This window comes from Microcaecilia unicolor, chromosome 4 (genome assembly GCF_901765095.1).
Source record: "Microcaecilia unicolor chromosome 4, aMicUni1.1, whole genome shotgun sequence".
Classification (NCBI taxonomy): domain Eukaryota; kingdom Metazoa; phylum Chordata; class Amphibia; order Gymnophiona; family Siphonopidae; genus Microcaecilia; species Microcaecilia unicolor.
Genome location: NC_044034.1, coordinates 200,107,724 through 200,121,238, shown reverse-complemented (window position 1 = coordinate 200,121,238; position 13,515 = coordinate 200,107,724). Strand labels below are relative to the sequence as shown.

General features: G+C 46.1%; 1 protein-coding gene across 4 annotated transcripts in view; it reads left to right on the top strand.

The window, feature by feature from the left end:
- The window catches only part of KCNQ1 (potassium voltage-gated channel subfamily Q member 1), a 1,547,560-nt gene extending 1,539,231 nt beyond the window's left edge, over positions 1-8,329 (top strand). For all 4 annotated transcript variants that reach the window (XM_030201128.1, XM_030201127.1, XM_030201126.1 and 1 more), the window contains one exon: positions 7,199-8,329. In XM_030201128.1, coding sequence (XP_030056988.1) covers positions 7,199-7,390 — 192 coding nt within the window. In that variant the 3' untranslated portion in view covers positions 7,391-8,329. The remainder of the gene's footprint in view (positions 1-7,198) is intronic.
- Positions 8,330-13,515: the final 5,186 nt, after the last annotated feature.

Here is a 13,515-nt window from a genome sequence, read left to right as displayed (position 1 = left end):
GCTCCTCTACCTCAGGTAAGATCGGGATTGTTCGGCCGCCAAACTCCGTTTGGCACAGGGGCTCACTGCCTGTCATTGCAGTTCCTGGCACTGATGGCTGCCTGCAGTGCCGCGTTTGCTTTTTAAAAACATTTTTGGTGGTTTGAATACCTCTTTTTGTTTTTGTAGCGGCCTCTGCTGCTCAATAGGAGATGCAGCAGTGGCTGGAAATGGGAGCTGGCGCCGCGTGTTTCATGGAAGACTTGGCAGGTCTGTGTTGGGTGAGCAGGCCTGGATGGAAAGAAGGGGATAGAGAGAGAGACACTGGATGGAAGAATCGGGAGAGGGGGGTAGATGGATCGAAGGATGGAGAGAGAAAGAGGGAAAACGGATGGAAGGATGGGGAGAAAAAGGGGGAGATGGATGAATGGATGCAGAGAGAAAGGGAAGAGACTGGAAGGATGTGGAGAGAGAAGAGACCCTGAACAGAAAAGGGTAGAGAGATAGATAGACACTGGGTAGAAGGAGGGGGAGAGAGACATTAGATGGAAGGATCAGGAGAGAGGGTAGATGGGTGGAAGGATGGGGAGAGAAAGAGGGAAGACGCTGGAGTGGAGGAGTGGCCTAGTGGTTAGGGTGGTGGACTTTGGTCCTGGGGAACTGAGGAACTGAGTTTGATTCCCGGCACAGGCAGCTCCTTGTGACTCTGGGCAAGTCACTTAACCCTCCATTGCCCCATGTAAGCCGCATTGAGCCTGCCATGAGTGGGAAAGCACGGGGTACAAATGTAACAAAAAAAAGGGTAGGGAGAAAGAGGAGACACTGGATGGAAGGATGCAAAAGAAAGAGGAGAGACATTGGAAGGATGGGGATAGAAAGAGGGGAGACACTGGAAGGATGGGGAGAGAAAGAGGAGAGCTGCTGGATGGAAAAGGGGAGTAGAGAACGAGAATAAGAGGAAGGGGCATGGGGAGAGCAAGGGTGAGAAAAAGATGAAAAGCCATAGGTAGATGAAGGATAAAGAAGGAAATTAAAGAAGGATGGAGGGGATCCTGAGACCAGGGAGGGGAAGGGGGTCCAGAGACCTGAGAGGGGAGGAGGGGGGAGTGGGTCCTGAGACCAGAGAGGGAGGGAGGTATCTCTGTCACACACACTCTCTCTCTCACAGTCAGTGTCTTTCTCACTCTCACACACTGTCTCTCACACACTCTGTCTCACATGGTATCACATTCACTCTCTATGTGTCACACAGTCACTCTCAAACACTCTCTTGATCTCATACACTCGGTATCACAGAGAGTCTGTGTATCGCACACGTACTCTCATACTCTATCTGTCTCACATACACACTCTGTCTCTCACACACACTGTATCTGTGTGAAACACACTCTCTCACACTCACTGTGGCTCACATTTGCACACACACACACACTCTGTCTCACACACACACTCTCTCTCTCACACACACACTCTCTCTCACACACACACACTCTCACACCCACACTCACTCACTCTCTGTCACACACACACTCGCACATTCAGTCTCTCTCTCTCACACAGTCACTCTCTCTCTCTGTCTCTCACACAGTCACTCGCACACACACTCTCAAACATACACACTCCGAGGAAAACCTTGCTAGCGCCCGTTTCATTTGTGTCAGAAACGGGCCTTTTTTACTAGTAAATGATAAATTCAACAATAATGCAATAAACCCGTCGTAAGACGATCTCATTCTGACATTTCAAATTTTCACTGACCCCCAAATGTATGGTTCGCAGTTCCGCTGAACCAACCCATTCCCCCCCAAGTCCATGGCGGTACCGCATATGAACCCCAAATACCCTTTCAATAAACTCCCCAAATGTTTACTTCTGAATTTGCACTGATAAAGTACATGATTGTTCAAGCCCCCCTCTGCAACAGCCAAACCCCCCTCTCCTCCCAGCCACCCTATCCTCAGCCTTAACAACTTCAACAGTGCAATAACATCTCCCAAATCCCATAAAAGAAAAGGAGGACTGGGTGGGTCAGCCAAAAAATTAGCTTTCACCCACCCAGCTTGCAACAAACTGCAAGCCCGCTCTAAATTCCCCTTGCATTTTTTTCTTTTTTTCCTCTCCCTTATTGGTTCTCACTCCCCAGCCTTCCCAACCAATCCACTTTCCCTACACATTAACACTTCACCACATTGCTACCTTTTCCTCCAGGCAGTGCAGCCATGTTATACCACCCCAGTATGAAATCTGGGGTGGATCTCAATTTAGATAGAACCAGTGCTTTTTTTGTAGAAAAAAAGGTGCCGGTACTCATTGTGGGCGGGGTCACCACACATGGCACCGCCCCTATTATAGCCACACCCACATTAGCCACACCCCTTATACCAGCCATGGCGCATATAAACAGACATCATTGAAAATATTATACTAGTATAGGAGAAAAAATAATGTGATTTTTTTTCATTATAAATAATTTCTGTAAGCTGTTACAGCTCCAGTATACCCAGTGCAAAATAAGACAAATTCCAAATACTAAAATGAAAATAAAATGATTTTTTTCTACCTTTGTTGTCTGGTGACTTTGTTTTTCTATCCATATTGGTCCCAGTCTCTGATTCTGCTGCTCTCTATCTGTTCTCTTAACTCCGTTTCCAGGGCTTCCTTTCCATTTATTTCTTTACTTTCCTCCTTTCTTCTTCTTTTGTTGCCCTGCATCCATAAGTAAAAGCTGGGTCCTCCTCCATGGAATTGACTGGAGGAGGTATAACATGGATCCAGCTTTTGCCTATTTTCTCCATTCATGTGCAGTTTTTCTCCTCTCTTCCCTTTCCCTCATCTCCATCCATGCGCATCTTCTTTTTTCTTTCCTCCCCTCCATTCATGTCCAGCACTTCTCCTCTCTCTTTCCCTCCATCCATGTCCAGCATTTCTCATCTCTCTTCCCTCCTCTATATCCATATAAAGCAATAATTCTCTCTCCCCTCTCCTCCATCCAAGTCAGCATTTCTCCTCTCTCCTAGCCAACTCCTCCATCCATCCATGTCCAGCAATTCTCCTCTATCTCCTGCTCTCCTCTCCATCCATTTCTAGCATTTCTCCTCTCTCCCCTCTCATCCATGTCCAGCAGTTCTTTCTTCCCTGTCCTCCCCTCCCTGTCCAGCGATTCTCCTCTCTCCCCTCCATGTCCAGCAATTCTCTCTTCCCTGTCCTCCCCTCCCCGTCCAGCGATTCTCCTCTCTCCCCTCCATGTCCAGAAATTCTATCTTCCCTGCCCTCCCCTCCATGTCCAGCAATTATCTCATCCCTGCCCTCCCATCAATGTTCAGCAATTCTCTCTCCCCTGCCCTTCCCTCCCATCCCATGTCCAGCAATTCTCTCTCCCCTGCCCTTCCCTCCCATCCCATGTCCAGCAATTCTATCTCCCCTGCCCTTCCCTCCCATGTCCAGCAATTCTCTCTCCCCTGCCCTTCCCTCCCATGTCCAGCAATTCTCTCTCCCCTGCCCTTCCCTCCCATGTCCAGCAATTCTCTCTCCCCTGCCCTTCCCATGTCCAGCAATTCTCTCTCCCCTGCCCTTCCCTCCCATGTCCAGCAATTCTCTCTCCCCTGCCCTTCCCTCCCATCCCATGTCCAGCAATTCTCTCTCCCCTGCCCTTCCCTCCCATGTCCAGCAATCCTCTCTCCCTTGCCCTTCCCTCCCATCCCATGTCCAGCAATCCTCTCTCCCTTGCCCTTCCCTCCCATCCCATGTCCAGCAATTCTCTCTCCCCTGCCCTTCCCTCCCATCCCATTGATTTCCAGCAATTCTCTTTCCCCTGCCCTTCCCTCCCATCCCATGTCCAGCAATTCTCTCTCCCCTGCCCTTCCCATGTCCAGCAATTCTCTCTCCCTTGCCCTTCCCTCCCAGCCCATCCCATGTCCAGCAATTCTCTCTCCCCTGCCCTTCCCATGTCCAGCAATTCTCTCTCCCCTGCCCTTCCCTCCCATCCCATGTCCAGCAATTCTCTCTCCCCTGCCCTTCCCTCCCATCCCATGTCCAGCAATTCTCTCTTCCCTGCCCTTCCCATGTCCAGCAATTCTCTCTCCTCTGCCCTTTCCTCCCATCCCATTGATTTCCAGCAATTCTCTCTCCCCTGCCCTTCCCATGTCCAGCAATTCTCTCTCCCCTGCCCTTCCCTCCCATCCCATTGATTTCTAGCAATTCTCTCTCCCCTGCCCTTCCCATGTCCAGCAATTCTCTCTCCCCTGCCCTCCCATCCCATTGATTTCTAGCAATTCTCTCTCCCCTGCCCTTCCCTCCCATCCCATTGATTTCCAGCAATTCTCTCTCCCCTTTGCAAGCATTTACATTTTGTACATGTATGTGGCAGCTGAGTCAGTACGTCAAGCTCCATCTCTGGCCATCTTCAAATCTAGGCTAAAAGCCCACCTTTTTGAGGCTGCTTTTAACTCCTAACTCCTATTCACTTGTTCAGTACCCATGTCTGTTTTATCATTCCCACCTTAAGCAATTCCTTTATCCCCTTACTCTGACCTGTTTGTCTGTCTGTCTTGATTAGATTATAAGCTCTGTCCAGCAGGTAGTGTCTTCATGTTCAAGTGCACAGCACAGCACTGAGTATGTCTAGTAGCACTATAGAAATGATGAAGCAGGCAGAGATCCTGAAGCCCCACCAGCTGAAGACATGCTCTGAAGGGCCCTAGAACTCCTCTCCAAAGGATCCCAGAACTCCCCTCTGCCACGCTCAGGAGTAGTGTTCCTGAGCTGCCAATGCCAGCACTCCAGGTATGTTCAGTTTCTGCACCTGCTCAGTTCAGGGGCATGCACTGATGACTCAGGAATGCTGCTTCTGACTGCCAAGCTTGGCTGAGGGGATTTCTGGTGGCCTTTGGAGAATGTCTTCAGCTGGCAAGGTTTGGGAATCCCCACCAGCTAAGGTATCTACATTTTAACTTGAGCTGGGAGAGGGTGAGGGGTGTAGAAGAGATGTATTGTGCCCACCCATTTTGTCAGTTGACCCACCCAAAAATTGGAGTCTGATTACACCACTGCTTTAATGGTATTATGTAGGTGTTCAAGGGCATTCGGTCTGTTGTACACTGGATTTGATGAAGGGAACAGAAGAACAGGTACCCTCGCAATTCCACAGAAGCATCAAACACAGTGAAGGTGACAAAAAAGTAGTAGAAGCTAGATGATGTTCAAGATATAAAGTTTATTAAAACATCCAATGACTCGACATGTTTCGGTCACAAAGGCCTGCTTCAGGAATCTTCTTTTGGATGTTTCTAAGGGGGTCTTTTACACAAAGGCATAGTAGCATTTTTAGTAAATGCTTATTTTTAACACGTGCTAAAAGTGCTAACATTCCTTTATAAAAGGACTCTTAAATGTGCTAGATTTCCAAATATAACCATGAGTAAAAACACACCTTATATAACAAAAAGATCCAAAAGAAGATTCCTGAAGCAGGCATTTGTGACCAAAACATGACTCGTGTGGAGTCATTGGATGTTTTAATAAACTTTTTTCTATCTTGAACGTACTCTGGATTTCAGCTTACCTCATGTATGCTAAACAGAGTAGAGTGCTCAGAAACATGGGAGCAGAAATCACAGACTATCTGAGGGACAGGGGAATTTTTAATTTCCCAGCCATTAGAGAAGTTTTATGTGTCCAGAAAGAAAGTTGAGCATAATGTGAAGAAAGGCAAATGTATATTTATTGCAAAGCCTATTTGCAATTTTTACTATTAATTTTATTTGTAAGATAAGCATCTAACAGAAAAAAACCTCATCCTGTACGTTGTTCCACTCCTATATAGCATCTAAGAAAGAAAAATGATAATGTGTGGCAATTCCACGCCAGAACTAACCAATATCTATTAAATAAAAACTGAGCAAACAACCAATTTGGGTCACCATTTATTATGGATATCTCCAAAGAGACTGCAAAACAATGGAGGCTGAAACAAAAGGTCTTATCAGGGACCACAGTAATTGCATTCAGCCTGCTCTATGGTAGCTCCTCTCAGTTTCTAGCATAGCATTCATGCTGTCTGTCACTGATGCCATCCATACTGAATGTCCATGTAATTAAGTTCTACCCAAACCTTTTCACCATGGCAGCCATCTTCTCCAAACTGTGACCTTATCCCGTGTCTTGCACTGCAGAGGCTGATGAATGATAGCGCCATTCGTGCCATTGTTTTGGGTTTTTTTTTTTCTTTCCTCTGGATTCCCTTCCTCCCTTTGTGTTAAGAAACGTAGTATATGTGATTAGTGAGTAATGCAAAAAGTAAAATGAGCAGGTTGAGTTGAAATCTAGAGGTGTTCATATGGGCTTCCTCAAGTACTGTAATGTTTTAAGCACAAGTGAGTCTTCAAATTCTGCTGTTTCAGTAGGGATGTGTGTTCATGAAGGCACATTCAGTCCATTTCTGTGCCAAAAAATTGAAAGCACATGTAAATTGCATGCATGCATATACCTACAAATTAACACATTTTAGGTTCTTGCATGCCTTAAAAAAATAGGTGAAATGAATAAAACTTAAATGCCCCAAAATCAGGAAAAATGTGTTTTAAACGAGCACAAACCAAACGGGGTTTTTGACCATGGACACTCTTACTTGCTCTTCCTGGTGCTGTGGCAGAAATAAACTGGCTCCAATTAGATCTGACATCTGCTGTCATTCTCTTTTTACCAATGAAGGTTTTTAAAGGGTTCTTGGTGGTCTTCTTATGTTGTACCTCTAAACATATGCAAACTTTTTTTTTTTTGGTGTTGCTTTTTCTGTTCAGCTGTCCTGTTTAATGCCATATAATTCCTTTCTTTTCCTATATGCATAAAGAAATTGGATAATTTATACAGATCTCTTAATTCAGTAGCTGGTTAACATTGTTTTTTCTCTCTCTCTCAACATTAGCAGATGATCATTACTACAAAAACTAGAAAATTGGCCATTTTATGGCAGCGCTAAAAATGTTCTTAGCATGTAGGGAAAACATGAGCAAGGGCACACTAAGGCACTTTTTGCTGCAGCTTAGTAAAAGGACCCCCAAATGAACTAAGGGGTACTCCAGATCCCGCTAAGAAACACAGCTATTGAAATGACAGGGGCAGGTGGTGGTAAACGTAGTTCTAATTAAAAGAATGTGGTTTTTCTCTAGAATCTGTATGAATACTAGAATACTAAATATGTCTGCTGGTTATGTCTTTGTAGGTGACACAAATGGACCAGAAACTGAATATCATTACAGATCTACTACATCATCTAGCTGCAAACCAGCAAGGCCAAAGCAACAGACCATCTCACAGAGGCACTTCTATTCACTCTGATCTCTTCCTTTCAAGTAATGCTCTCCCAACCTACGAACAACTGACAGTTCCAAGACTACAAGACAACATCTCCTGATACCACTGTAGCCTAAACACAATATGTGCCTATGAAAGTGTCTGCTAAGGAAGTAATTTAATAGATCTAAAGTTAATAGATCTAAGAGCATTCATTCAATAATGGTTAAAGCCTCTGACTTGACAATAATAAATGTCTACTGTAGAGAAGTAATTGCAGCCTTTGAAGCAGTGTTTAATAAGTAATGATGTGAATGAGAAGAGGGGAAGTTACCCTAAGAAACAGCTTAGCACCTTTGCATCACTTTGGAAGTGGTGCATTCTTAAGTTCATGTTTTGTTGGTACAGCACAGATCACCTTTTAAAGACCAAACATCCAAACCTTCTTACTGTAGTCTCTGAAATAAATATATAAAGTAGAATAACACTGACAAGAGTTTTAGGAATTTACCGTTATTTTATAAAAAGAATACTTGAATGTAGAGGGTCTTGTGGGCATTGTTTTCATGAATCTAATGAAAGTTCTGATTGTAAGTTGGGCTATGCTAATTATCTGGGAATAAGTTTTAAAAGTAATATAGCAGGTATTTCTTGGCTTACAGACTAACATCCTAGGCACTGGACGTCTCTCCTGTTCTATGCCCCTCCAACCCTCCTTCTTTCCCTCCCCAGGTGATTTTGGTTTTTATTTTAAGCTGTTACACCTCACTTGTTTCATGTGACACAACTTACGTGGAGAATCAAGTCTTTAGATATTGGCTTGAGAAGGTGAGATTTTTTTTGTGGTGGGGGGGGGGGGAGCAATTGGCAATTACAAAAGCAAGGATATCTACTTTTTATAAGAATATGTTATTTGCTTTTGGAGTTTTAGAAATACATTTTCGTGGAAAACTACTTTTCAGCAAAATAGGAATTCTGATGCTCAAGAAAATGACCATATAACCAACATTCAAATATCAATAAATCTATATTCGAATAAAAGATTTTTTTTTTCAACTGAGGTGAACTACTTTTGTATTTTATTTTTCTAGGTTACTAATAACTTACTTTTCAATAAACATTTAAAATTATGTACAAAAGCTTAAGTGGTTTTTGGTAGAGTAAAAGACGTTGCTTCACAAAGTAAATATAGGATTTGGTAAGTATACCACCTTTCTGTGGTTACAATCAAAGTGGTTTATGTTGGAGAGAAGGAGCGCCTGTGTTATAGAATTACCCCCTTAAAACATAACTTAGCATGACCTAAGTGGGAGTGGAGGAGCGGCCTAATGGTTAGTGCAATGTGCCAAGAACCTGGGGAACTGGGTTCAATTCCCACCACAGCTCCTGGTGACTCTGGGCAGGTCATTTAACCCTGCATTGCTCCAGGTGTATGTCATGTCCCCTACCTCAACACAAGCAGCGTCCTCAGGCTGCGCAGGGTCCCATTGACATGCACACTTGACTGGCACTGCCCTGAGCCATGTGTGTGTAGTTCTTCTCTGGGTTTGTTCAGAGAGCGGTGGTTGCAGGCTCCTTAATTACTTTGCTTCCATGCACCTTTGTTTGCTCTCCCTCTGCCTGGCTTCCCTTGCTTCTCTCCTATTGGTCTTTCGGTTCCTCCTTCCCCTGCTCTTGTCCTATGGCTGTGCTCCTCCCTGCTGGTTCCTGCTGATGTCAGATGTCAGACGCCAGCACTTTATCAGCTGAGCTCTTCCTGGACTCCATGCTTCGGCTTTTACTTTGGTAGGTGTTACTTGCTCAGTAGTTTGCTTCTTATCTACTTGTCCCTCGATGCTGACTTTGCCTGTACCTGGATCACTCTTTTGCCTGCTGCCTGCCTATTGACTTTACGTGTGCCTTGATTACTGTCTTGCCTGCTGCCTGCCTACTGACTTTGCCTGTACCTGGATTACCCTCTTGACCTGCTGCCTGCCTACTAACTTTACCTGTGCCTGGATTACTCTCTTGCCTGTTTGCCTATTGACATTGCCTGTACCTGGATTACTCCCCTGCCTGCTGCTTGCCTGTTGACTTTGCCTGTACCTGGATCACTCTCTTGCCTGCTGCCTGCCTGGCCGATACGTTCACCACCCCGCTTCCAGCTCCGTCGTGTAAGTACTGCAGGCTGCCCGCACCTAGGGGCTCAACCTCTGGGGAATGGCGGTCAGTGCAGGTGAAACCCGGGGTTGTCTGGCCACCAAGCAGAATCTGGTCCAAGTACCGGGCTCAGCAGCGCTCTACTTGGTATAAGAACTCACAAGTCTGACAGTAAACCGAAGCCATGAGTTCGCCGGACGAACCCGACCTGTCTGAGTTGGCCCAGGTTTCTCAACATCAACAGGCCCAGCTAAACCATCCGGAGTTCTACAGGGTGTGTGTTCCCAGATGTCAACCCTTCAATCCCAATGACAGCCTCCTGCTGCGTCATCCGGATCCATGTTACTTAAGGGTTGCGGCTTCCTGAACCTCTCCGGTTCGATGGCACCCCTTCTGCTTGCCAACGGTTCCTCAACCAATGTCTTATGCTGTTTGAAATGCAACCAGCAGCCTTTTCTACAGATAGACTCAAGATAACCTATATCATCTCTTTCCGGATCCACCTTGGCTTGGGCCTCTCTGGGAGCAATGGGACCCTTTACTCACTGTTCTTGGAGAATTTCTTTGCCGCCTCCAGTTAGTTTTCGATGTGCCGGGACATCCCTCCTCTGCCGCCGCAGAACTTCTATGAATTCAACAAGGCAATTGTTCTGTTGGTGCCTATGCCGTTCACTTTCGAAACCTAGCTTCAGAGGTAAGATGGAACCAAGAGGCTCTTATGGCCATTTTTTGGCAAGGACTCAATGACCGGATCAAAGATGAACTGGCCAGCCGGGAACTTCCAAATGCTTTGGATGCTTTGATCACCCTCTGCATCCGTATTGGCATACAGTTTCAAGAAAGGTCACTGGAATGCTCTACTCTGCGCCGCTCTCAGAGACCATCTCCTCGGACGCCTCACCCTTCTTCTCCCATAGGTGCAGCAAGCTCTACTTCTGGATGAAGCTACAATGTAGTAAATTTAAAACAAATCAGAGAAAATATTTCTTCACTCAGCGTGTAATTAAACTCTGGAATTCGTTGCCAGAGAATGTGGTAAAGGCGGTTAGCTTAGCGGAGTTTTAAAAAGGTTTGGACGGCATCCTAAAGGAAAAGTCCCTAGGTCGTTTTTAAATGGACTTGGGGAAAATCCACTATTTCTGGGATAAGCAGTATAAAATGTTTTGTACATTTTTAGGATCTTGCCGGGTCTTTGTGACCTGGATTGGCCACTGTTGGAAATAGGATGCTGGGCTTGATGGACCATAAGCATGGCAATACTTATGTACTTATGGAGTCCCTGAATAGCCAATGGTTATCGGACGGCAACGCCTCTCTGAGAAGGAGAGGGCTCACCGTCGGGACAATCAACTTTGCCTCTACTGTGGGCAGGCTGGCCACTTCCTAAGACGTCTGAATAAACCAGGAAATGCCTAGACCCAGGGTCACTGAAGGGGGTGGCTCTGGGTCGTTTTTTCACCTCTTCTGGATAACCTTGTCTCTGTTCCAATCTCCTTGCATTGGAAAGAATTTTGTGTTAGCACCAAGGCTTTGATCAATTCAGGAGCAGGAGGAAATTTTATTGACGCCGGTCTCCTGAACCAACTAGGAGCTCCTTCAATTCCTTGCAAACCTATGCTACAAGTGACCTCCATTCAAGGTTTAACTCTTCCCTACTCCATCACTCATGTTTCCCAGCCCTTGCAGATGCAAGTTGGAATTTTACATAAGGAGGAAATTCAATTTCTGGTGCTTCCCCGGTGATTCATCCCAAATATCAACTGGACTACTGCTGATATCGGCAGTTGGGGTTCTCAATGTTTCGCTACATGTGTCATGCCTGTGGTTCCATCCCTGAGGACTATTGCTGCCTCCCCGGAGGTCTTGTGCCAGCGTGATGCTTCTCTCCCCAAAGAATACAGTGATTCCCAAGACGTCTTTAATGCGCAGGAGGTGGACTCCCTTCCTCCACATCACCCTTTTGACTGCCCCATTGAGCAAAATGCCCCTTCGGGGCCGGCTCTACACCCTTTCTCGGGAGGAATCTAATACCATGCGGGAATATATTCAAGAAAACCTCCGTAAGGGCTTCATCAGACTCTCTTCATCCCCGGTGGGAGCAGGGTTCTTCTTTGTTTCCAAGAAAGATGACTCGTTGCGACCCTGCATTGACTACCGAGGTCTGAACGAAATAACCATCAAAAATCGGTATCCGCTTCCCATCATTCCAGAACTTTTTGATCGTCTGGAAGAGGCATCTATCTTCACCAAGTTAGATCTGGGCAAACAACCTAGTCCGAATTTGCCATGGGGACGAATGGAAGACCGCTTTTAATACCCATGAGGGACATTTTGAGTATTTAGTTATGCCATTTGGCCTTTGCAACGCACCTGCAGTGTTTCAGGAATTCATCAATTTTATTTTTCAAAATCTGTACTCCTTGGTCATAGTTTACTTGGATGGCATCCTGGTTTTCTCTACTTCTGTTAAGGACCATGTCCATCATGTGCGTACGGTCCTTCAGCGCCTCCGGAGCCACTACCTATTCGCCAAGCTGGAGAAGTGCTTGTTTCATCAACGGTCTATCCCATTCTTGGGATATATCGTCTCCTCGAATGGCCTCCAAATGGATCCTGCTAATCTCCGAGCCATCTGAGATTGGCCCGTGCCCCAGGGTCTCTGGGCCTTGCTAACTACTACCAGCATTTCATCCATCGATATTCCATCATCACTGCCCCTCTCACCGCGCTGACCAGGAAGGGGTAGATGTGAAGAACTGGACACCGGAAGTCCAAGACGCCTTCACCACCCTTAAACGAGCCTTTCTGTCTGCCCCTGTACGTCAAAGTCCTGATGTCAAAAGACCGTTCAATATGGAGGTTGATGCCTCTTCCCTCGGGGCAGGGACTCTTCTGTCTCAAGCCTCAGAGTCTGGCAAATGTCACCCCTGTTTTTTCTTTTCTTAAACATTTTCTCCGGCCAAACAAAATTATACCATCGTGGACCAGGAACTGTTGGCCCTTAAATTGGCCTTTCAAGAATGGCACTACCTCCTGGAAGGGGCCCTGCACCCCATCACAGTAATCACAGATCCTCCTATACCTTTAGGAAGCGAAAAGGTTGAACCCACGGCAGGCACGCTGGTCATTATTCTTTGCCTGTTTTAACTTCCGCCTGGTGTTCCAACCAGCCGAGAAAAATATGCAAGCTGATGCCCTATCCAGGGCCTTCAACCATTCTGAAGAAACCAAAGAGTGTTACCCCATGCTCAATTCTAACTGCATTGCCTCCATGACCTTGATCTCGCCCAAATCTACGAGAACTTCCATGCCACCTCAATCCAGAAAGAAGGTCCTCAAATGGGGACACTCGTCCACTTTTGCTGGTCACCCCGGTTTCCATAAGACTTTTCATTTAATATCTCAGTATTATTGGTGGCCCCGCATAGCTCAAGATATCTTACATTTTGTTTCTACTTGTCCCACTTGCGCCTGGAACAAGTTCCCTCCTGGCAAGCCGTGGGGACTCCTGCAGCCTTTACCAGTTCCACAACTCCCATGGCAGGAAATATCAATGGATTTTGTTACTGAGCTCCCTGAATCCCATGGGCACAAAGTCATTTGGGTAGTGGTGGATCGATTTTCCCGGATGGCCCATTTTATCTCCATGAAGGCCCTTCCTTCTGCTGCCACCCTTGCCACAGCCTTTATCCAACACATTTTCCGCTTACATTGTCTCCCTCTGTGGATCATTAGTGATCGGGGCTCTCAATTCACTTCAAGGTTCTGGAGAGCACTGTGCTCTACCTTTAAGATTACCACTCACTTCTCATCTGCCTATCACCCACAGACCAATGGCCTCGTGGAACGAGTCAATCAAACTCTCAAGGCCTTCCTACCGATGTACACTAACAGTCGACAGGATGACTGGTCCACATTGCTCCCCTGGGCAAAATTCGCCTATAACAACAGTTTTCATATTGGCTCTCATACCTCGCCATTTTTTTACAGTGTATGGACGCCATCCTCAACTGCCGCTTCCAGTCCCTCAGACACAAGCCTCACCTCTGCTCCACCGGACTCTCACTGACATTCAAGATATCTGGGACAAGGTCCAGCAACATCTCC